At 43.5% G+C, this 18206-nt stretch overlaps 1 protein-coding gene and 1 pseudogene across 1 annotated transcript in view; both read right to left on the bottom strand.

Moving 5' to 3' along the window:
• Positions 1-107: 107 nt before the first annotated feature.
• SH2D3A (SH2 domain containing 3A) overlaps positions 108-18206 on the bottom strand; it is a 32332-nt gene continuing 14233 nt past the window's right edge. The window contains 6 exon segments of the mRNA XM_053585191.1: positions 108-954; positions 1423-1443; positions 1446-1607; positions 2154-2300; positions 2303-2537; positions 2701-2816. Coding sequence (XP_053441166.1) covers positions 782-954; positions 1423-1443; positions 1446-1607; positions 2154-2300; positions 2303-2537; positions 2701-2816 — 854 coding nt within the window. The 3' untranslated portion in view covers positions 108-781.
• On the bottom strand, positions 2806-6980 carry LOC128581885 (SH2 domain-containing protein 3A-like; annotated as a pseudogene).

The raw sequence follows: 18206 nt of genomic DNA, 5'->3' as shown, positions 1-18206 counted from the left end.
GTGATCCACCCTGTCTTGGCCTCCCAGAGTGCTAGAGTTACAAGCATGAGCCACTGTGCCTGGCTGTGGGTGCTTATTTGTAACTACAATATACGGAGAAGTCTGTATGCAGTGGAGTTTATTGAGAACAGGTAGTATTTACCCAGTGCCTACAGTGTTCCAGCCATTCTCTACCCACTCATGATCTCATTTAAACATTAAGCTTTAATTCTTGCAAACTCCTATATGGGAAGTGCACAACTCTTGTTTTAATGTGGAAGGCAGGCACAGAGAGGTCAAGTGATCTGCTAGAATTCACACAGCTTTTAAAGGGCAGAGTCACATTTGAACTTTGGCCTCTGATTGCCAGAGCTACAGGTCTTTTACCGTCTTTGCAATGTAGCTGCTGCTTTTTTTTTTTTTTTTTTTTGAGACTTGAGTCCCATCTGTCAGCAGCCCTGGCATCAGCCTTGCTCACAGCAACCTCAAACTTCTGGGTTCAAGTGATCCTCCTGCCCTAGACTCCACAGTAGCATCTAATTTTTCTACTTTTTGTAGAGATGAGTCTCTCTTGCTCAAACTCCTGAGCTGTAGCAGTCCACTTGCCTCTGCCTCCCGGAGTGGTAGGATTACAGATGTGAGTCACCCCAGTGGGCTCAATTGCTGGTTTCTTAAGTGTCTCAGCTGTGGGTAGCCTTACAGGCCCCCCCTCCCCCCCAGGATCCATGCATTTTTAGGAGGCAGGGGATTCTTGCAACTCCTTCCTCCTTCTGTTGGGGGTAGGGAGATGGGTCTCCACTGCCTATGGCGGTGTGAGGAGTGTAAGGTCCTGGCTGTGAAGGGGGCCTGCGTCCTCGGCTCCAGTCGCTGTGCTCTCGGAGCTCCCACACCTCCCATGCAGGAGGCGACCCCAGAGCAGCCTCCACAAGAAGCCAGTGGTCAGGGCCTCTCTCAGCTCTGGGTTAGGCCAGAATCCTGGGGACATTGTTGGGTGGGCTGATGGGGAGGCCCAGACTCTCACCCCTCCAGCTCCTGCCATTTCGTCTTTGGACTTTGACCCAGCAGGGGCCCAGAGGGATTCTGCCCTAGTTAAGTGGGTGGCTGGGTGGGGTTAGCGGGGGTGGTGGGGCAGGGGGAGCTCCTAGGTCTTTGCACGAATGGAGGTAGGGTGGTCACATGTAGTAGGGTGGGAGTAGGGGTTGCCCCATTTATGGTGGAGAGCTCTGTCCCCTTCATACTATGTAGATACACTTGATGGCAGCAGGTGCTGAAGGTGAGAACCTCCCTGAGGATGGTGGAGGCCCCAGTGAGGGTGGGACACTGGGAGGCCTGGCAGGAGGCTCAGGTGTCAGGGCTGGTAGGGTTTGAGGCATCGGGTTAGAGCAAGCAGAGTGTTCCTGAAGGTGGAGCCCTCACGGCAGCCCTGCACGAGTGGTCGCTCGCCTGGAAGGCGCTGGGCCGTGCCTGGCAGAATTTGGGCGTGTTCCCAGCCACCCCATGCGCCGCGTGTAGGGTGCGCAGCAGCCGTTCGCAGCTCTGGTCCAGCGGCCCCCAGAGTTCCTCGCCCTCCAGCAGACGCACCACAGGTGCCGCATGTGGCAGTGCCACCTCGCCCGGGTCGTGGGGTCCTGTGACCGGGGAGAGTCTGATCAGGGTTTGGGGCGTAGGGCAAAGGGGGACCCTAGAAGGCAGGGCTTGGGGCAGACAGCTGAGCAGAGCCAGACAGGGTCCAGGACTGGGCGTATGACGCGAATGGCTTGAGATGGAGCTTGGGCGACACTCAGGTAAAGCCTGCAGATCCGAATCTGGTATGGAGGGCGGGGCCTATAGCGATGGGCGCGGCACAGGGCAGAATGGGGGCGGAACTCGGAGGCAGATGTCAGAGCCTAGCAGCGGTTCTCAACCCTTTTTAACAATGAAAATACCTCGCGGCGTTAGGAAGGTTGAGAACCACTGACCCAAGCAAGGCAGGAATGGGTCCAGGGCGGGACCTAGTGCAGGCGGCAGGACTTGGGACTGAGTTATGGCAGGCCTAGGCAAAGGGGTCAGGGCTGACTTGGTGCTGGGGGGCCCACCACATGGCCCACGACAAGGGGCGGGGCCTAGAACTGGATGCCGATTAAACTGGGTGTGGTACTGCAAGGGATACTTAGCCCGGTACCGTCTTCACTCACCCGCGCCCTCATCCAGAGTCCGCATTAGCGGCTTCAGCTCCTGCTCAAAGGCCAGCGCAGCCTCTGTGTGGCTCCCTCGGAGCTGGCGCCACGTGTGCTCCAACCGAGACACCTCAGGGAAGACACCTGAGCATGCCTCCTCTCCGCTCTTCCGGTCGCTTGCACTCCAGCTTCCTCCCATCCCTGCTCCCCACGCACCTGGGGCATGAGCAGGGCACCCATGACTGCGGCCATCCCAGGCAGGTCTCCCGCCGCCCCTGGTCGCAGAGTCAGTGCGAGTTCTACCAGGCCCTTCAGTGCAGCAGCGCGCTCCTCCAGCGCCCCAGAACAGCCCAGCACGGCCAGCGCCAGCGTCTCATGCCTACAGAGGTGGAGGGCAGGGGTCTGGCAACAGTAGGAAGGTTTGCAATGCGGGGATGAGGGGAGACCAGAGGAGGCATTGCCCATCTCCTCCTCCTACCCTGGGTACTGTGAATGGGGGAGATGTTTGGCGACTCTGGAGCATGGGGGGAATTGTTCCAGCCAAGGTTCCAGGGAGCTGGCTCACCTGTCTAGCAGTTCCAACCTCAAGAGATGCCCATGGGGAAGTGTGAGCAGCTCCAGGCCAGAGGCCACCCCCATGTTGGCCCGCTGAAGCTTGGTCACACCCAGGAGGCCTGTGGCCTGCAGGAGGGAAGGGGAGCTCAGGGAAACGGTAAGTGTATAGGGGCAGTTGGGCCTTGTCTGGCCTCAGCTCTTGGCCTGAAAGAAGTGACTTGGGAGGTGACCCAACTGGCAGTCCACCAACAGCAGGTGAAGGGCAGTGCTCTCAGCATGGTGTCCAAGAAAAGGCCATGGAGAGTATGCAGGACCTCTGGTTCCAGGGGCCAATTTTGGGGGCTCAGTAGGCAGGAGGGAGTGTCATAGGGGCAGAAATAGACCTCAGCCTGTGGTCTTACAAAACATCTGTTCTCTTCTTCTTCCTCCTCCTCCGTTTCCCACCACAAGGCCTCTGGCTCTGGCCAGCTCTGACCAGGGGACATTTCCTGGGCACTAGCCACTCTAGGCACAAGCTCACAGTATGTTGGGGATCATCCAGAGGGTGTCCTTTGGGGTGGGGGTGGGGGGCTTGTTTGGTGCCTTGGCATGAAGCTGCCCATCAGAAGCCCTGTGACTGTTGGTGACAGTCCTGAGGAGAGCTGAGGCCTTCAGCAATACTGAGTCAGGGCAGCTATGGGCATTGTGGAGGCTCCTGGGTCACACAAGAATGGACAATGGAAGTACACAGAGAAGATAGTTGGCTGGGTGTAGGGTCATCCATTATCCAGCCATAACAGGGTATCTCAGGAATAAAATCACATGGAAGATGGCTGACTAGTAGCAACCCTCGGCAGAGGCTCCTGAGCAGAGGAAGAAAAACTAGATGGAATCGGACTCTATGAAGCCAAAGATGGGGAGATGAGCCAAGAAAGAAGTTCGGCCAACTGTAACTCCAAGGAAGAGCATTCAAGAAAACAAATTACAGGTACAAAGCCTATCGACTAGAGGATGGGACCAGGGGGCCTGCCATAGCCTGAAAGGAGCAGGGAGAAAAAGACCTCTCATTTTACCTCACCGGAGAGAGCCGCTAAACTCCAGGTCTTTCTCCAGGGAGGTCCCACTTATGAACCTAGACACCACCCACCAGGCATAAAATTGAACAGATATTTTCCCCTGCAAGTCCAAACTCCCAGTTCACCCTTTCCCCCTTGCATGGCCGTCTGAAGTTCTGCCCCCTGAGCACAGAGTGTTTGGTCTTGTCCTGAGAGATCTGGGCATAGTGTGGACCGCCAACCATCAGGACGGAATCTGTGACTAATGGAGAAGAAAGGGTGTAGGAAGAAAGGGACACTTGGTGGGAGGAGGAGCAGTCCCCTGGTTATGACTATGCCTGGCCAATGGTAGTGTTGACCCTTGGTTCGGGCTGTGTCTGGCAGGACGAGGTGCAGAACCCCCAGCTCTGATGGCTCCCACAGCAGGAGAGTGGTTGCCCCTTGTTGACTGAGTTCGGCAGATAGGGCTGAGCCCCAACCCCTGCTAGGCAAGTGAGCAAAGGCTTGATAGGTGTGAACTGCAACCTGAGAGCAAGGGCGTGGTCTCCTGATTCCAACAGAACCCTTGAGCAGTGGCTTAGTGTGTGTGAACCAAGACCTGAGGGCTAGGGCATGGTCTACTGTCTCCTGTGGGGCTGGTGAGCAGAGGCTTACTGGGTGAGGACTGAGACCTCCGGGCAGAGTGCGGTGCCCTGACTCTAACAGAGCCTGTGAACAGAGGCTTGCCAGGCAGTGGACTGAGACTGGCAGGTGGGGGCATGATCCCCTGACTCCAACTGGGCCTATGAGCAGACAAGTGGACAACAGTGTGGACTGAGTATGCTGGGCGGGAGTGGCCTGGCTCCAATTGTGCTGTTGAAGACCCTTGAATCTCTCTGTTGGGCAAGATTTGCACTGCCTGAGACAATTTGGTTGGAATCTGTGTCTGGGGCTGTCCACTCGGGGACATTCTGAGGTCGACCTTCGAAAGTCTGTAGCAGAAAAGAACTGAAGGGTGGGGGCTGGGTGCCACAGCTGTTTGTATCTCTTCACAGTTGAGATTTAAATCTAATACTGTGGTTTCTTAGGATAGGATAGAGGTTGGCTGATATCAAAACAGAGCTAGTTGTGCTGTCTCACCAAGTTGGTCCTCAGAGTCTCCAGCCAAAACTCTGAAAGGGGCCTTTATAAGGTTGTAGAAGTAAGCCACAGTTACAAAGCCTTGAGCTTTGGTAAGGGGCTATCTCTACTAACTGGGAACCCCAATTCAATCTCACCCTGCCAGTTCTAATAACCAAATGGTGGAAAATAAACATGGTGTAGACCCAACAGAAGAACTCTGGCAACATGAATAACCAGAGTAGATCAGTGTCCCCAAGAAATGACAAAGGAGATACAACTGAAGATGCCATGCATAGACAAATGGCAGCAATGTCAGAAATCGAATTCAGAGGCTCTGTGCCTGTGGCTCAAACAGCTAAGGTGCCAGCCACATACACCTGAGCTGGCAGGTTTGAATCCAGCCTGGGCCCTCCAAACAACAATGATGGCTGCAACCAATAAATAGCCAGGTATTATGGCAGTTGCCTGTAGTCCCAGCTACTTGGAAAGCGGAGGCAGAAGAATCACTTGAGCCTAGGAGTTGGAGGTTGCTGTGAGCTATGATGCCACAGCACTCTACCCAGGGCAACAGTTTGAGGCTCTGTCTCAAAAAAAAAAAAAAATTGAATTCAGAATGTGGATTGCAAATAAGGTAAATAGAATGGAAGAAAAGATAGAAATTGAATTCCAAAGAGTAGTTCTAAAGGTGTCTCAAGAAATTAATGAATTCAAAGCCCAAGTCACCAAAGATATGAACACAATGAGAAAAGAGATAGCAGAGCTCAAGGAAATGAAAAAGTTAGTTGAGGAGCTCCGAACTACAGTAGAATCCCTCAGTAATAGAGTTGACCATGCAGAAGAAAGGATCTCTGAAACTGAAGACAAAGCTTTTGAATGTTCCCAAACACTCAAAGAGGCAGACAAATGGAGAGCAAAAGCTGATCATTCCCTAAGAGAGTTGTGGGATCACTCCAAGAGATCAAACATTCATCTTATAGGAATTCCTGAAGGAGAAGAGGATGGTCCTAAAGGTACAGATGTTTTACTCCAAGAGATTTTGGAGGAGAATTTCCCAAGCATTGCAAGAGATACAGAACTTCAGATAGCAGACAATTTCAGAACCCCAGCAAGACTCAATCCAAATAAACATCTCCTAGGCACATTGTGATTAACTTTGCCAAAGTTAAGTCAAAGGAGAAAATTCTGCAAGCAGCCAGACATAAGAAAAGCATCACCTACAAATGGAGAAATATCAGAATGACTGCAGATCTCTTAGCTGAAACGTTTCAAGCCAGAAGAAGATGGTCATCAACCTTCAGTCTCCTAAAACAAAACAACTTCCACCCCAGGATCTTCTAGCGAGCTAAACTAACTTTCATTTGTGGTGGAGAAATCAAATACTTTAATGACATAGACATGTGGAAGAAATTTGCCATAACTAAAGCAGCTCTCCAGGATATTCTCAGACCCATCCTCCACAATGACCAGTGCAATGCTCTACCTCCAAAGTAAACTCACCCAGAAATTTTTGAACAAAACCCCACTTCCACAGTGGTGAAAGGATAAAAAATGTACACTGGACATCCAAAAATCATGGCACCTCAAACACAACCAGGCTTATCAATTCTCTCAATTAATGTGAATGGAAGTAGACTCAGGGTGAAGGGATGGACTTGTATTATACAGGCAAATGGAAACCAGAAAAAAGCAGGGGTTGCAATTTTAGTAGCTGATACAATTGGCTTTAAACCAACAAAGATAAAGAAAGATAAGGAAGGTCACTATGTATTGCAAGGGAAATACCAAAAATGAAGAGATATCGATAATTAACATTTATGCAACCCTACCAGAATGCTCCTCAATTCATAAAGCAGACCCTAATGGAAATGAACAACTTGATATCTTCCTACACTATAATAGTTGGAGATCTTAACAACCCTTTGACACTTTTGGATAATCTTCCAAGAAGAAACTAAACAAAGAAATATTAGACTTAAACCTGATCCTAGAACAAATAGACTTTACAGACGTCTACAGAACATTTCATCCTAAGAAAACTGAATATACATTCTTATCAGCCCATGGGTCATCCTCCATAATAGATCATATCCTAGGACACAAGTCTAATATCAGCAAATTAAAAAGTATAGAAAGTATTCCTTGTATCTTCTTGGACCACTATGGAATAAAAGTTGAACTCAACAGCAACAGGAATCTTCATACTCAAACAAAGTCATGGAAGCTAAATAATCTTAGGCTGAATGATAGCTCAGTCAAAGATGAGATTAAGAAGTAAATCACCAACTTTTTGGAACAAAATGATAACAAAGGCACAGATTATCAAAACCTGTGGGATACTGCAAAGGCAGTCCTAAGAGGGAAATTTATACCATTGGAAGCCTTCATCAAGAAAACAGAAAGAGAGGAAGCCAACAACTTAATGGACCATTCCAAGCAACTGGAAAAGGAAGAGCAGAAGAAAAACCCAGCAGAAGAAAAGAAATAACCAAGATGAGGGCAGAATTAAATGAAATTGAAAAACAAAAGAATCATTCAGAAGATCAATGAAACAAAAAGTTGGTTTTTTGAAAAGATTAACAAAATTGATATACCTTTGGCCAACCTAACCAGAAATAGAAAAGTAAAATCTCTAATATCATCTATCAGAAACGATAAAGGAGAAATAACAACAGACACTTCAGAAATTCAAAAAATCCTCAATGATTATTATAAAAATATTCCCAGAAATATTAAAATCTGAAGGAAATGGACCAATACCTGGAAACACACCACCTTCCTAGACTCAACCAGAAAGAATTAGAAATCTTGAATAGACCTATATCAACCACTGAAATAGCATCAACAATACGAAATCTCCCTAAAAAGAAAAGTCCAGGACCAGAGGACTTCACATCCAAATTCTATCAAACCTTTCAAGAAAATCTAGTACCTATGTTATACAACCTTTTCCAAAGGACAGAAAAAGATGGAGTACTTCCCAATACATTCTATGAAGCAAATATCACTCTGATACCAAAACCAGTAAAGTATCCAACAAAGAAAGAAAATTATAGACCAGTATCATTAATGAACATCGATGCAAAAATATTCAATAAGATCTTAGCAAACAGAATTCAACAACACATCAAAAAATTATACACCATGATCAAGTTGGTTTTATTCCAGGGTTACAGGGTTGGTTCAATATGCAAATCTATAAATACAATACATCACATCAATAAAATACAAAACAAAGACAATATATAATTCTCTAAATTGATGCAAAAAACTCCTTTGATAATATCCAGGATCCTTTCATGCTCAGAATTCTATTTTTTTTTTTTTGTGGTTTTTGGCTGGGGCTGGGTTTGAACCCGCCACCTCCGGCATATGGGACTGGCGCCCTATTCCTTGGGGCACAGGCACCGCCCATGCTCAGAATTCTTAAGAAAATAGGCACAGAAGGGACATTTCTTAAACTAATGGAGGCCATCTACAGAAAACCCACAGACAATATCATATTGAATGGTGTAAAATTGAAAACATTTCCACTCAGATCAGGAATGAGGCAAGGATGCCTACTGTCTCCACTGCTATTCAATACAGTAATGGAAGTCTTAGCCATCACATCAGGCAAGAGAAAGCTATCAGTATCCAGATGGGGTCAGAGGAGATCAAACTCTCACTCTTTGCTGATGATATGATCCTATACCTGGAAAATCCCAGGGACTCAACTTCAAAACTCTTAGAAGTGATCAAGGAATACAGCAGCATCTCAGGATACAAAATCAATACTTAAAAGTCAGTAGCTGTTATATACACCAACAATAGTCAAGCTGAAAAAACAATCAAGGACTCTATTCCTTTTACAATAGTGCCAAAGAAGATGAAATATGGGGGAATTTACCTAACAAAGGACGTGAAAGATCTCTATAAAGAGAACTATGACACTCTGAGGAAAGAAATAGCTGAAGATGTTAATAAATGGAAAAACATACCATGCTTACGGCTGGGAAGAATCAACACTGTAAAAATGTCCATACTACCCAAAGCAATCTACAGATTTAATGCAATCCCTATGAAAGCTCCATTGTCATACTTTACAGAACTTGAAAAAAACAGTACTTCGTTTTGTATGGTATCAGAAAAAAACCTCAAATAGCAAATACATTACTCAGAAATAAAAACAAATCAGGAGGTATCACATTACCAGACTTCAGGCTATACTATAAATCTATAGTGATCAAAACAGCATGGTACTGGCACAAAAACAGAGAGGTAGATGTATGGAACAGAATAGAGAACCAAGAGATGAACCCAGCTACTTATCGCCATTCGATCTTCAACAAGCCTATCAAAAATATTCAGTAGGGGAAAGACTCCCTATTTAACAAATGGTGCTGGGTGAACTGGCTAGCGACCTGTAGAAGACTGAAACTGGACTCCCACCTTTCACCATTAACAAAAATTGATTCTCACTGGATAAAAGATTTAAACTTAAGACATGAAACTATAAAAATACTAGAAGAGAGTATGGGGGAAAACACTTGAAGAAATTGGCTTAGAAGAATATTTTATGAGGAGGACCCCCCCCCCCCAGGCAATTGAAGCAACACCAAAAATCCATTACTGGGATCTGATCAAACTAAAAAGCTATTGCACAGCCAAGAGCAAACAGACAACCTTTAGAATAGGAGAAAATTTTTGCAGGTTACGCTTCTGACAAAGGTCTGATAACTAGAATCTACAGAGAACTCAAACTAATCAGTAAGAAAAGAATAAATAACCCCATTTCTATGTGGGCAAGAGACTTGAACAAAAACTTCTCTGATGAAGACAGGCGCAAGGACTACAATCACATGAAAAAATGCTCATCATCCTTAATCATCAGAGAAATCCAAATCAAAACCACTTTGAGATATCATCTAACTCCAGTAAGATTATCCCACATCACAAAATCCCCAAACTACAGATGTTGGCGTGGATGTAGAGGGAAGGGAACACTTCTACACTGCTGGTGGGAATGCAAGCGAATACGACCTTTTTGGAATGAAGTTTGGAGAACACCCAAGGAACTAAAAGTAGACCTACAGTTCAATCCTGCAATTCCTCTACTAGGTATATACCCAGATGATAAAAAATTATTTTACAACAAAGACATTTGCAACAGAATTTTTATTAAAGTCCAATTCATAATAGCCAAGCCATGGAAATAGCCCAAGTGCCCATCAACCCATGAGTGGATTAATAAATTGTGGTATATATACACCATGGAATACTATGCACCCATAAAAAAGATGGAGACCTCACATCTTTTATGTTTACCTGGATGGAGCTGGAACATATTCTTCTTAGTAAAGCATCTCAAGAATGGAAAAAAAAGTATCCAATGTACTCAATACTACTAGATATCAATATATAACCACCTATACACTCATATGAATGGCAAAACGTAACTATAGTTCAGAAAGTAGAAGGGAAGAGGAGAGAGAAGGGAGGGGACGGGGGATATGGGAAGAGGGAGGGTATTTGGCGGGATCTCACCTAATGTGCATGATGCAATGATACATTTCAAAACTATTGAGAAATGAGCATAATTGTAATGGATGTGTTACTTAGTTATGATTTCATAAAAAATAATTATAAAAATAATAAAATCACAAGGCCACTAAAAAAAAAAAAAAAACAACAGGGGGGCGGAGCAAGATGGCAGACGAGTAACAGCTTCCTTGCATCTGAGCACCGTGAGTCTGGGGATATAGGACTCCAGGCATCTCTGGCTGGTGGGATCTGCCTATCATCACCCCTGAGAGGATACAGGGAGTCAGCGAGAGACTTCTGGACCCCAAGAGGAGGACTAAAACAGTGGAAAACCAGCAAGTGGTCGCATGTGTTCAATCCGTCTAAACCCGCCTGCAACTGTAAGTTCAGTAGCAGCGAGACTGCAACCCAGATAGGCCTTACCTGTGAACTGTTCTGGTGTCTTTGGACTTGGCATTCAGCTGAACTGCCTTGGGGAGAGCCTGAGCGGGAGTGCGGAGAACTTTGGCCTTTGTCTAGGGCCCCAGTCTGAGCCGCTGAGCCAGACGGAGCTAACAGTGTTTGGCTCTGGGTCACAGGCAGACATTGTGAGCGATCTGCCCAAGCAAGCTCCGCCCTCAGGGTCGCAGAGCTGGAATTGGGTGGGAGCTGGTAACCCAGCAACCAAGTAGCCTAAGGGCGGGGTCTGAGCCGCCTTGCAGCCCTAACCCTCGGGGGCAGAGGGAGAACAGTTTTGACACACAGGGTAAGTGGGTAGCCACTTCAGCAGTGATTCCAGCGACAAGCACTTCCCTGAGAAAGCTCCTGCTCAGTAAGTGAACAAGTTCAAAGTGCCTTTTAAGTGGGCTGAAGAGAGATTTAGGGTGTCTACCTGCTGGGGTTTGAGAAACTAGCAGCCTCCAGTTGTATCAGAACTGTGATTAACATCTCATACCCCAGAAGACCACGTGTTGCCCAGACAATATTCAATAACATATACATACTGCTTTGTTTTTGGTTGTGTTTTTTTTTTTTTTTTTTTGGTTTGGTTGTTTTTTTTGCTTATTTTGATGTTGTGGATTGTTGTTTTGTTTTTTAAGTTCAACCTTTTCCATACAGATCCTTTTTCTTTCTCAATTTTTCTAGTTTAATTATAATTTCCCATTGCTGACTATTTCAATAATTAGAACTTCATTTTTGTTAGTGTTTCTACCGCTATTATTTGGTGATTCCAGCCAATTTTATCCCGTAAAGTTTTCTGTTTGCTTGTTTTGGTTTGATTTACAGCATTTTTGTCTTTCCTCTCTACTTGGTGGAGGTGGGGTACTGTGTCTGATCAGGTTAGCAAAGAGCTGCTGACCTCAAGGGAACCACCCAACTGGGCACCCCCAGAAGGTGGTTTTTTTTTTTAAGGTTTTATCAAAGTACCCTACTGTACACCTATATTGCTCTGTCTCCCTCTTTCTGTGCCTCTCTTCTTTTTGTCAATATTCCTTTTACCCACCCCCTCTCCTTTCTCTATTTTTCTTTTTTTTTTCTTATCACTCGGTCCTCCTTTCTTTCATCCATTTTTTGCTCTTAAACCTTCTCACCCTTCTGGTCCTGTAACCCTCAGTCCACAGGGACGAGAACTTAAAGAGCAAGAGGAAGTGAAGTGAAAGGAAAATTAGGGCAAGGAAACAGATAAAAGAAATCACTCATGAGGAAGAATCAGCAGAAAACTCCAGGCAACATGAAGAACCAGTCCAGAACAACCCGGCCAAAGGACCATGATGTAGCTAAAGCAGAGGATTCCACCTATACAGAAATGTTAGGAATGACAGAAAGGGAATTTAGAATACACATGTTGAAAACAATGAAAGAAATGATGGAAACAATGAAGGAAACTGCTAATAAAGTGGAAAATAACCAAAAGGAAATCCAAAAACAGAATCAAATAAGAGATGAATGATATGAAGAATATAAAAAGGATATAGCAGAGCTGAAGGAAATGAAACAGTCAATCAGGGGACTTAAAGATGCAATGGAAAGTATCAGCAACAGGTTAGACCATGCAGAAGAAACAATTTCAGAGGTAGAAGACAAAGTTTTTGAGATAACTCAGATAGTAAAAGAGGCAGAAAAGAAGAGAGAGAAAGCAGAATGTTTACTGTCAGAATTATGGGACTTTAGGAAGCGTTCCAACATACGAGTTATAGGAATTCCAGAAGGGGAAGAAGAATGCCCCAGAGGAATGGAAGCTGTACTAGAGAATATTATAAAAGAAAATTTCCCAAATATCACCAAAGATTCTGACACATTGCTTTCAGAGGGATATCGGACCCCAGGTCGCCTGAACTCTAACCGAGCTTCTCCAAGACACATTGTGATGAACCTGTCCAAAGTCAAGACAAAAGAAAAGATTCTGCAAGCTGCCAGGAGTAAGCGCCAGTTGACCTACAGGGGCAAATCCATCAGAGTGACCGCAGACTTCTCTAATGAAACTTTCCAAGCAAGAAGACAATGGTCATCTAACTTTAATCTACTGAAACCGAACAATTTCCAGCCCAGAATTCTGTATCCTGCTAAGCTAAGCTTCAAAATTGACGGAGAAATCAAATCATTTACGGATATACAAACATTGAGGAAATTCGCCACAACAAGACCAGCTCTACAGGAAATACTTCAACCTGTTCTGCACACTGACAACCACAATGGATCAGCAGCAAAGTAAGAACTCAGAAATTAAAGGACAGAACCTAACCTCCACACTGATGCAAAAGATAAAACTAAGCAATGAGCTCTCACCAAATAAGACGAATACAATACTACCACACTTATCAATTATCTCAATAAATGTTAATGGCTTGAATTCCCCACTGAAGAGACATAGATTGGTTGACTGGATTAAAAAACACAAGCCATCCATTTGCTGTCTGCAAGAAACACACCTGGCTTCAAAAGACAAATTAAAGCTCCGAGTCAAGGGTTGGAAGACAATTTTTCAGGTAAATGGGAATTCAGAAGAAAAGAGGAGTTGCAATCTTATTTTCAGATACATGTGGATTTAAAGCAACTAAAGTCAAAAAAGACAAAGACGGTCACTTTATATTGGTCAAGGGAAAAATACAACAAGAAGACATTTCAATTCTAATTATCTATGCACCCAATTTAAATGCTCCCAGATTCTTGAAACAGACCTTACTCAGTCTGAGCAATATGATATCTGATAATACCATCATAACAGGGGACCTTAACACTCCTCTTACAGAGCTGGACAGATCCTCTAAACAGAAATTAAACAAGGATATAAGAGACTTAAATGAGACCCTAGAACAACTGTGCTTGATAGACGCATATAGAACACTCCACCCCAAAGATAAAGAATATACATTCTTCTCATCACCCCATAGAACATTGTCCAAAATTGATCTTATCCTGGGACACAAAACAAATATCAACAGAATCAAAATAATTGAAATTTTACCTTGTATCTTCTCAGACCATACGGCACTAAAGGTGGAACTCAACTCTAACAAAAATGCTCGACCCCACCCAAAGGCATGGAAACTAAACAATCTTCTGCTGAATAACAGATGGGTGCAGGAAGAAATAAAACAGGAAATCATTAACTTCCTTGAGCATAACAACAATGAAGACACAAGCTACCAAAACCTGTGGGATACTGGAAAACCAGTGTTGAGAGGAAAATTCATCACTTTAGATGCCTACATTCGAAAAACAGAAAGAGAGCACATCAACAATCTCACAAGAGATCTTATGGAATTGGAAAAAGAAGAACAATCTAAGCCTAAACTCAGTAGAAGAAAAGAAATATCCACAATCAAATCAGAGATCAATGAAATTGAAAACAAAAGAATCATTCAGAAAATTAATGAAACAAGGAGTTGGTTTTTTGAAAAAATAAATAAAATAGATAAACCACTGGCCAGACTAACGAGAAATAGAAAAGGAAAATCTCTAGTAACCTCAATCAGAAATGATAAAGGGGAAATAACAACTGATCCCACAGAGATACAAGAGATCATCTCTGAATACTACCAGAAACTCTATGCCCAGAAATTTGACAATGTGAAGGAAATGGATCAATATTTGGAATCACATCCTCTCCCTAGACTCAGCCAGGAAGAAATAGAGCTCCTGAACAGACCAATTTCAAGCACTGAGATCAAAGAAACAATAAAAAATCTTCCAACCAAAAAATGCCCTGGTCCAGATGGCTTCACTCCAGAATTCTATCAAACCTTCAAGGAAGAGCTTATTCCTGTACTGTAGAAATTATTCCAAAAAATTGAGGAAGAAGGAATCTTCCCCAACACATTCTATGAAGCAAACATCACCCTGATACCAAAACCAGGAAAAGACCCAAACAAAAAGGAGAATTTCAGACCAATCTCACTCATGAACATAGACGCAAAAATTCTCAACAAAATCCTAGCCAATAGATTACAGCTTATCATCAAAAAAGTCATTCATCATGATCAAGTAGGCTACATCCCAGGGATGCAAGGCTGGTTTAACATACGCAAGTCTATAAACGTTATCCACCATATTAACAGAGGCAAAAATAAAGATCACATGATCCTCTCAATAGATGCAGAAAAAGCATTTGATAAAATCCAGCATCCTTTTCTAATTAGAACACTGAAGAGTATAGGCATAGGTGGCACATTTCTAAAACTGATTGAAGCTATCTATGACAAACCCACGGCCAATATTTTACTGAATGGAGTAAAACTGAAAGCTTTTCCTCTTAGAACTGGAACCAGACAAGGTTGTCCTCTGTCACCTTTACTATTCAACGTAGTGGTGGATGTTCTAGCCAATACAATTAGGCAAGACAAGGAAATAAAGGGAATCCAAATGGGAGCAGAGGAGGTCAAACTCTCCCTGTTTGCTGACGACATGATCTTATACTTAGAGAACCCCAAAGACTCAACCACAAGACTCCTAGAGTCATCAAAAAATACAGTAATGTTTCAGGATATAAAATCAATGTCCACAAGTCAGTAGCCTTTGTGTACACCAATAACAGTCAAGATGAGAAGCTAATTAAGGATACAACTCCCTTCACCATAGTCTCAAAGAAAATGAAATACCTAGGAATATACCTAACGAAGGAGGTGAAGGACCTCTATAAAGAAAACTATGAAATCCTCAGAAAGGAAATAGCAGAGGATATTAACAAATGGAAGAACATACCATTCTCATGGATGGGAAGAATCAACATTGTTAAAATGTCTATACTTCCCAAAGCAATCTACCTATTTAATGCCATTCCTATCAAAATACCAACATCGTACTTTCAAGATTTGGAAAAAATGATTCTGCATTTTGTATGGAACCGGAAAAAACCCCGTATAGCTAAGGCAGTTCTCTGTAACAAAAATAAAGCTGGGGGCATCAGCATACCAGATTTTAGTCTGTATTACAAAGCCATAGTGGTCAAGACAGCATGGTACTGGCACAAAAACAGAGACATAGACACTTGGAATCGAATTGAAAACCAAGAAATGAAACTAACATTTTACAACCACCTAATCTTTGATAAACCAAACAAGAACATACCTTGGGGGAAAGACTCCCTATTCAATAAATGGTGTTGGGAGAACTGGATGTCTACATGTCAAAGACTGAAACTGGACCCACACCTTTCCCCACTCACAAAAATTGATTCAAGATGGATAAAGGACTTAAACTTAAGGCATGAAACAAAAAAAATCCTCCAAGAAAGCATAGGAAAAACACTGGAAGATATTGGCCTGGGGAAAGACTTCATGAAGAAGACTGCCATGGCAATTGCAACAACAACAAAAATAAACAAATGGGACTTCATTAAACTGAAAAGCTTCTGTACAGCTAAGGAGACGATAACCAAAGCAAAGAGACAACCTACACAATGGGAAAGGATATTTGCATATTTTCAATCAGACAAAAGCTTGATAACTAGGATCTATAGAGAACTCAAATTAATCCACATGAAAAAAGCCAATAATCCCTTATATCAGTGGGCAAGAGACATGAATAGAACTTTCTCTAAAGACGACAGACGAATGGCTAACAAACACATGAAAAAATGTTCATCATCTCTATATATTAGAGAAATGCAAATCAAAACAACCCTGAGATATCATCTAACCCCAGTGAGAATGGCCCACATCACAAAATCTCAAAACTGCAGATGCTGGCGTGGATGTGGAGAGAAGGGAACACTTTTACACCGCTGGTGGGACTGCAAACTAGTACAACCTTTCTGGAAGGAAGTATGGAGAAACCTCAAAGCACTCAAGCTAGACCTCCCATTTGATCCTGCAATCCCATTACTGGGCATCTACCCAGAAGGAAAAAAATCCTCTTATCATAAGGACACTTGTACGAGACTGTTTATTGCAACTCAATTTATAATCGCGAAAATGTGGAAACAGCCTAAATGCCCACCAACCCAGGAATGGATTAACAAGCTGTGGTTTATGTATACCATGGAATACTATTCAGCCATTAAAAAAATGGAGACTTTACATCCTTTGTATTAACCTGGATGGACGTGGAAGACATTATTCTTAGTAAAGCATCACAAGAATGGAGAAGCATGAATCCTATGTACTCAATTTTTATATGAGGACAATTAGTGACAATTATGGTTATGGGGGGGAACAGAAAGAGGGAAGGAGGGAGGTGTGTGGGGCCTTGGTATGTGTCACACTTTATTTGGTAAGATGTGATTGCAAGAGGGACTTTGCCTAACAATTGTAAGCATTGTAACCTGGCTTATTGTACCCTCAACGAATCCCCAACAATAAAAAACAAACAAACAAACAAAAAAAAACAACAAAAACAGGATGTCTCAGCTTCCCTTGGTGCAGCTTTGAATATGAACGACATCACCAGTAGAAATGCTATATACTTACAGATGATTCCAAAACATTCTTTGGCACCTCTTCTGTATTTTTGTGAATTCTGAATACTATGTTTTAAATTTGAATTCTTTGTTTTTACCCCTCTGATCGAAGATGGCAAACATTGACAAAATGAAATTAAAATGTTAAAAAAAGTATTATTCAAAATTCACAAAAGTACAGAAGTGTCAAGGAAATAAACTTATTAATGTTTCAAACGATGTATTTTGTAAAATGTGTAGCATGTTTACCTATGGGGGTGATTACTGCTATAAACAGTGCTGATACTTTTTGGGGAACTCTTTATCAAGCATTTGATAATGTTCTAGGTGCTCAAAACCTGCCCAAGTTTCTCAGCACACTCTGAAAAAAGGCCAAAGTCCCTACAGTAGCTGACAAAGCCCTCACAATCTGACCCCCATGGTCTCGTTCTTGCTGCTTCATCTACATTCGTTGGCTGAGTGAACAGTTCAAATTGTTGTTCCCACCCCAGGGTCTTTGCACTGGCTGTTCCTTCTGTCTGGGCCATTTTCATGCCTCAATTATACATTATTCCTTCCCTCATTTCCTTCCATTTGTTTTCTCAATGAGGCCTTTTCTGAGGCTGCAGGCCAGAAGGGTGGCTCATGCCTATAATGCTAGCACATCTGCGAGGCCATAGGTGGGAGGATTGCTTCAGGACAGGAGTTAGAGACCAGCTTCAGCAACACAATGGGATCTACCTCCACAAAAAATTTAAAAGAAAAATTAGTTACACATGGTGGCATGTGTCTACAGTCCCTGTTCCTTGTGAGGCTGAGGCAGGAAGATTGCTTGAGCCCAGGAATTTGATGTTGTAGTGAGCTACAATGCCATTGCACGTAGCCCAGGCAACAGTGATACCTTGCTCAATCAATCAATGAATCAAACAAATGCAACATCCACCTCCATCCTTATTTTCCTAACCTCCCCAACTTTGTTTTAATTTTTATCCCAAACCATACACA

This window comes from Nycticebus coucang, chromosome 3 (assembly GCF_027406575.1).
Source record: "Nycticebus coucang isolate mNycCou1 chromosome 3, mNycCou1.pri, whole genome shotgun sequence".
Classification (NCBI taxonomy): Eukaryota; Metazoa; Chordata; class Mammalia; order Primates; family Lorisidae; genus Nycticebus; species Nycticebus coucang.
The sequence above is the reverse complement of the archived record's forward strand: the minus strand, read 5'-3'. Positions and strand labels throughout refer to the sequence as shown.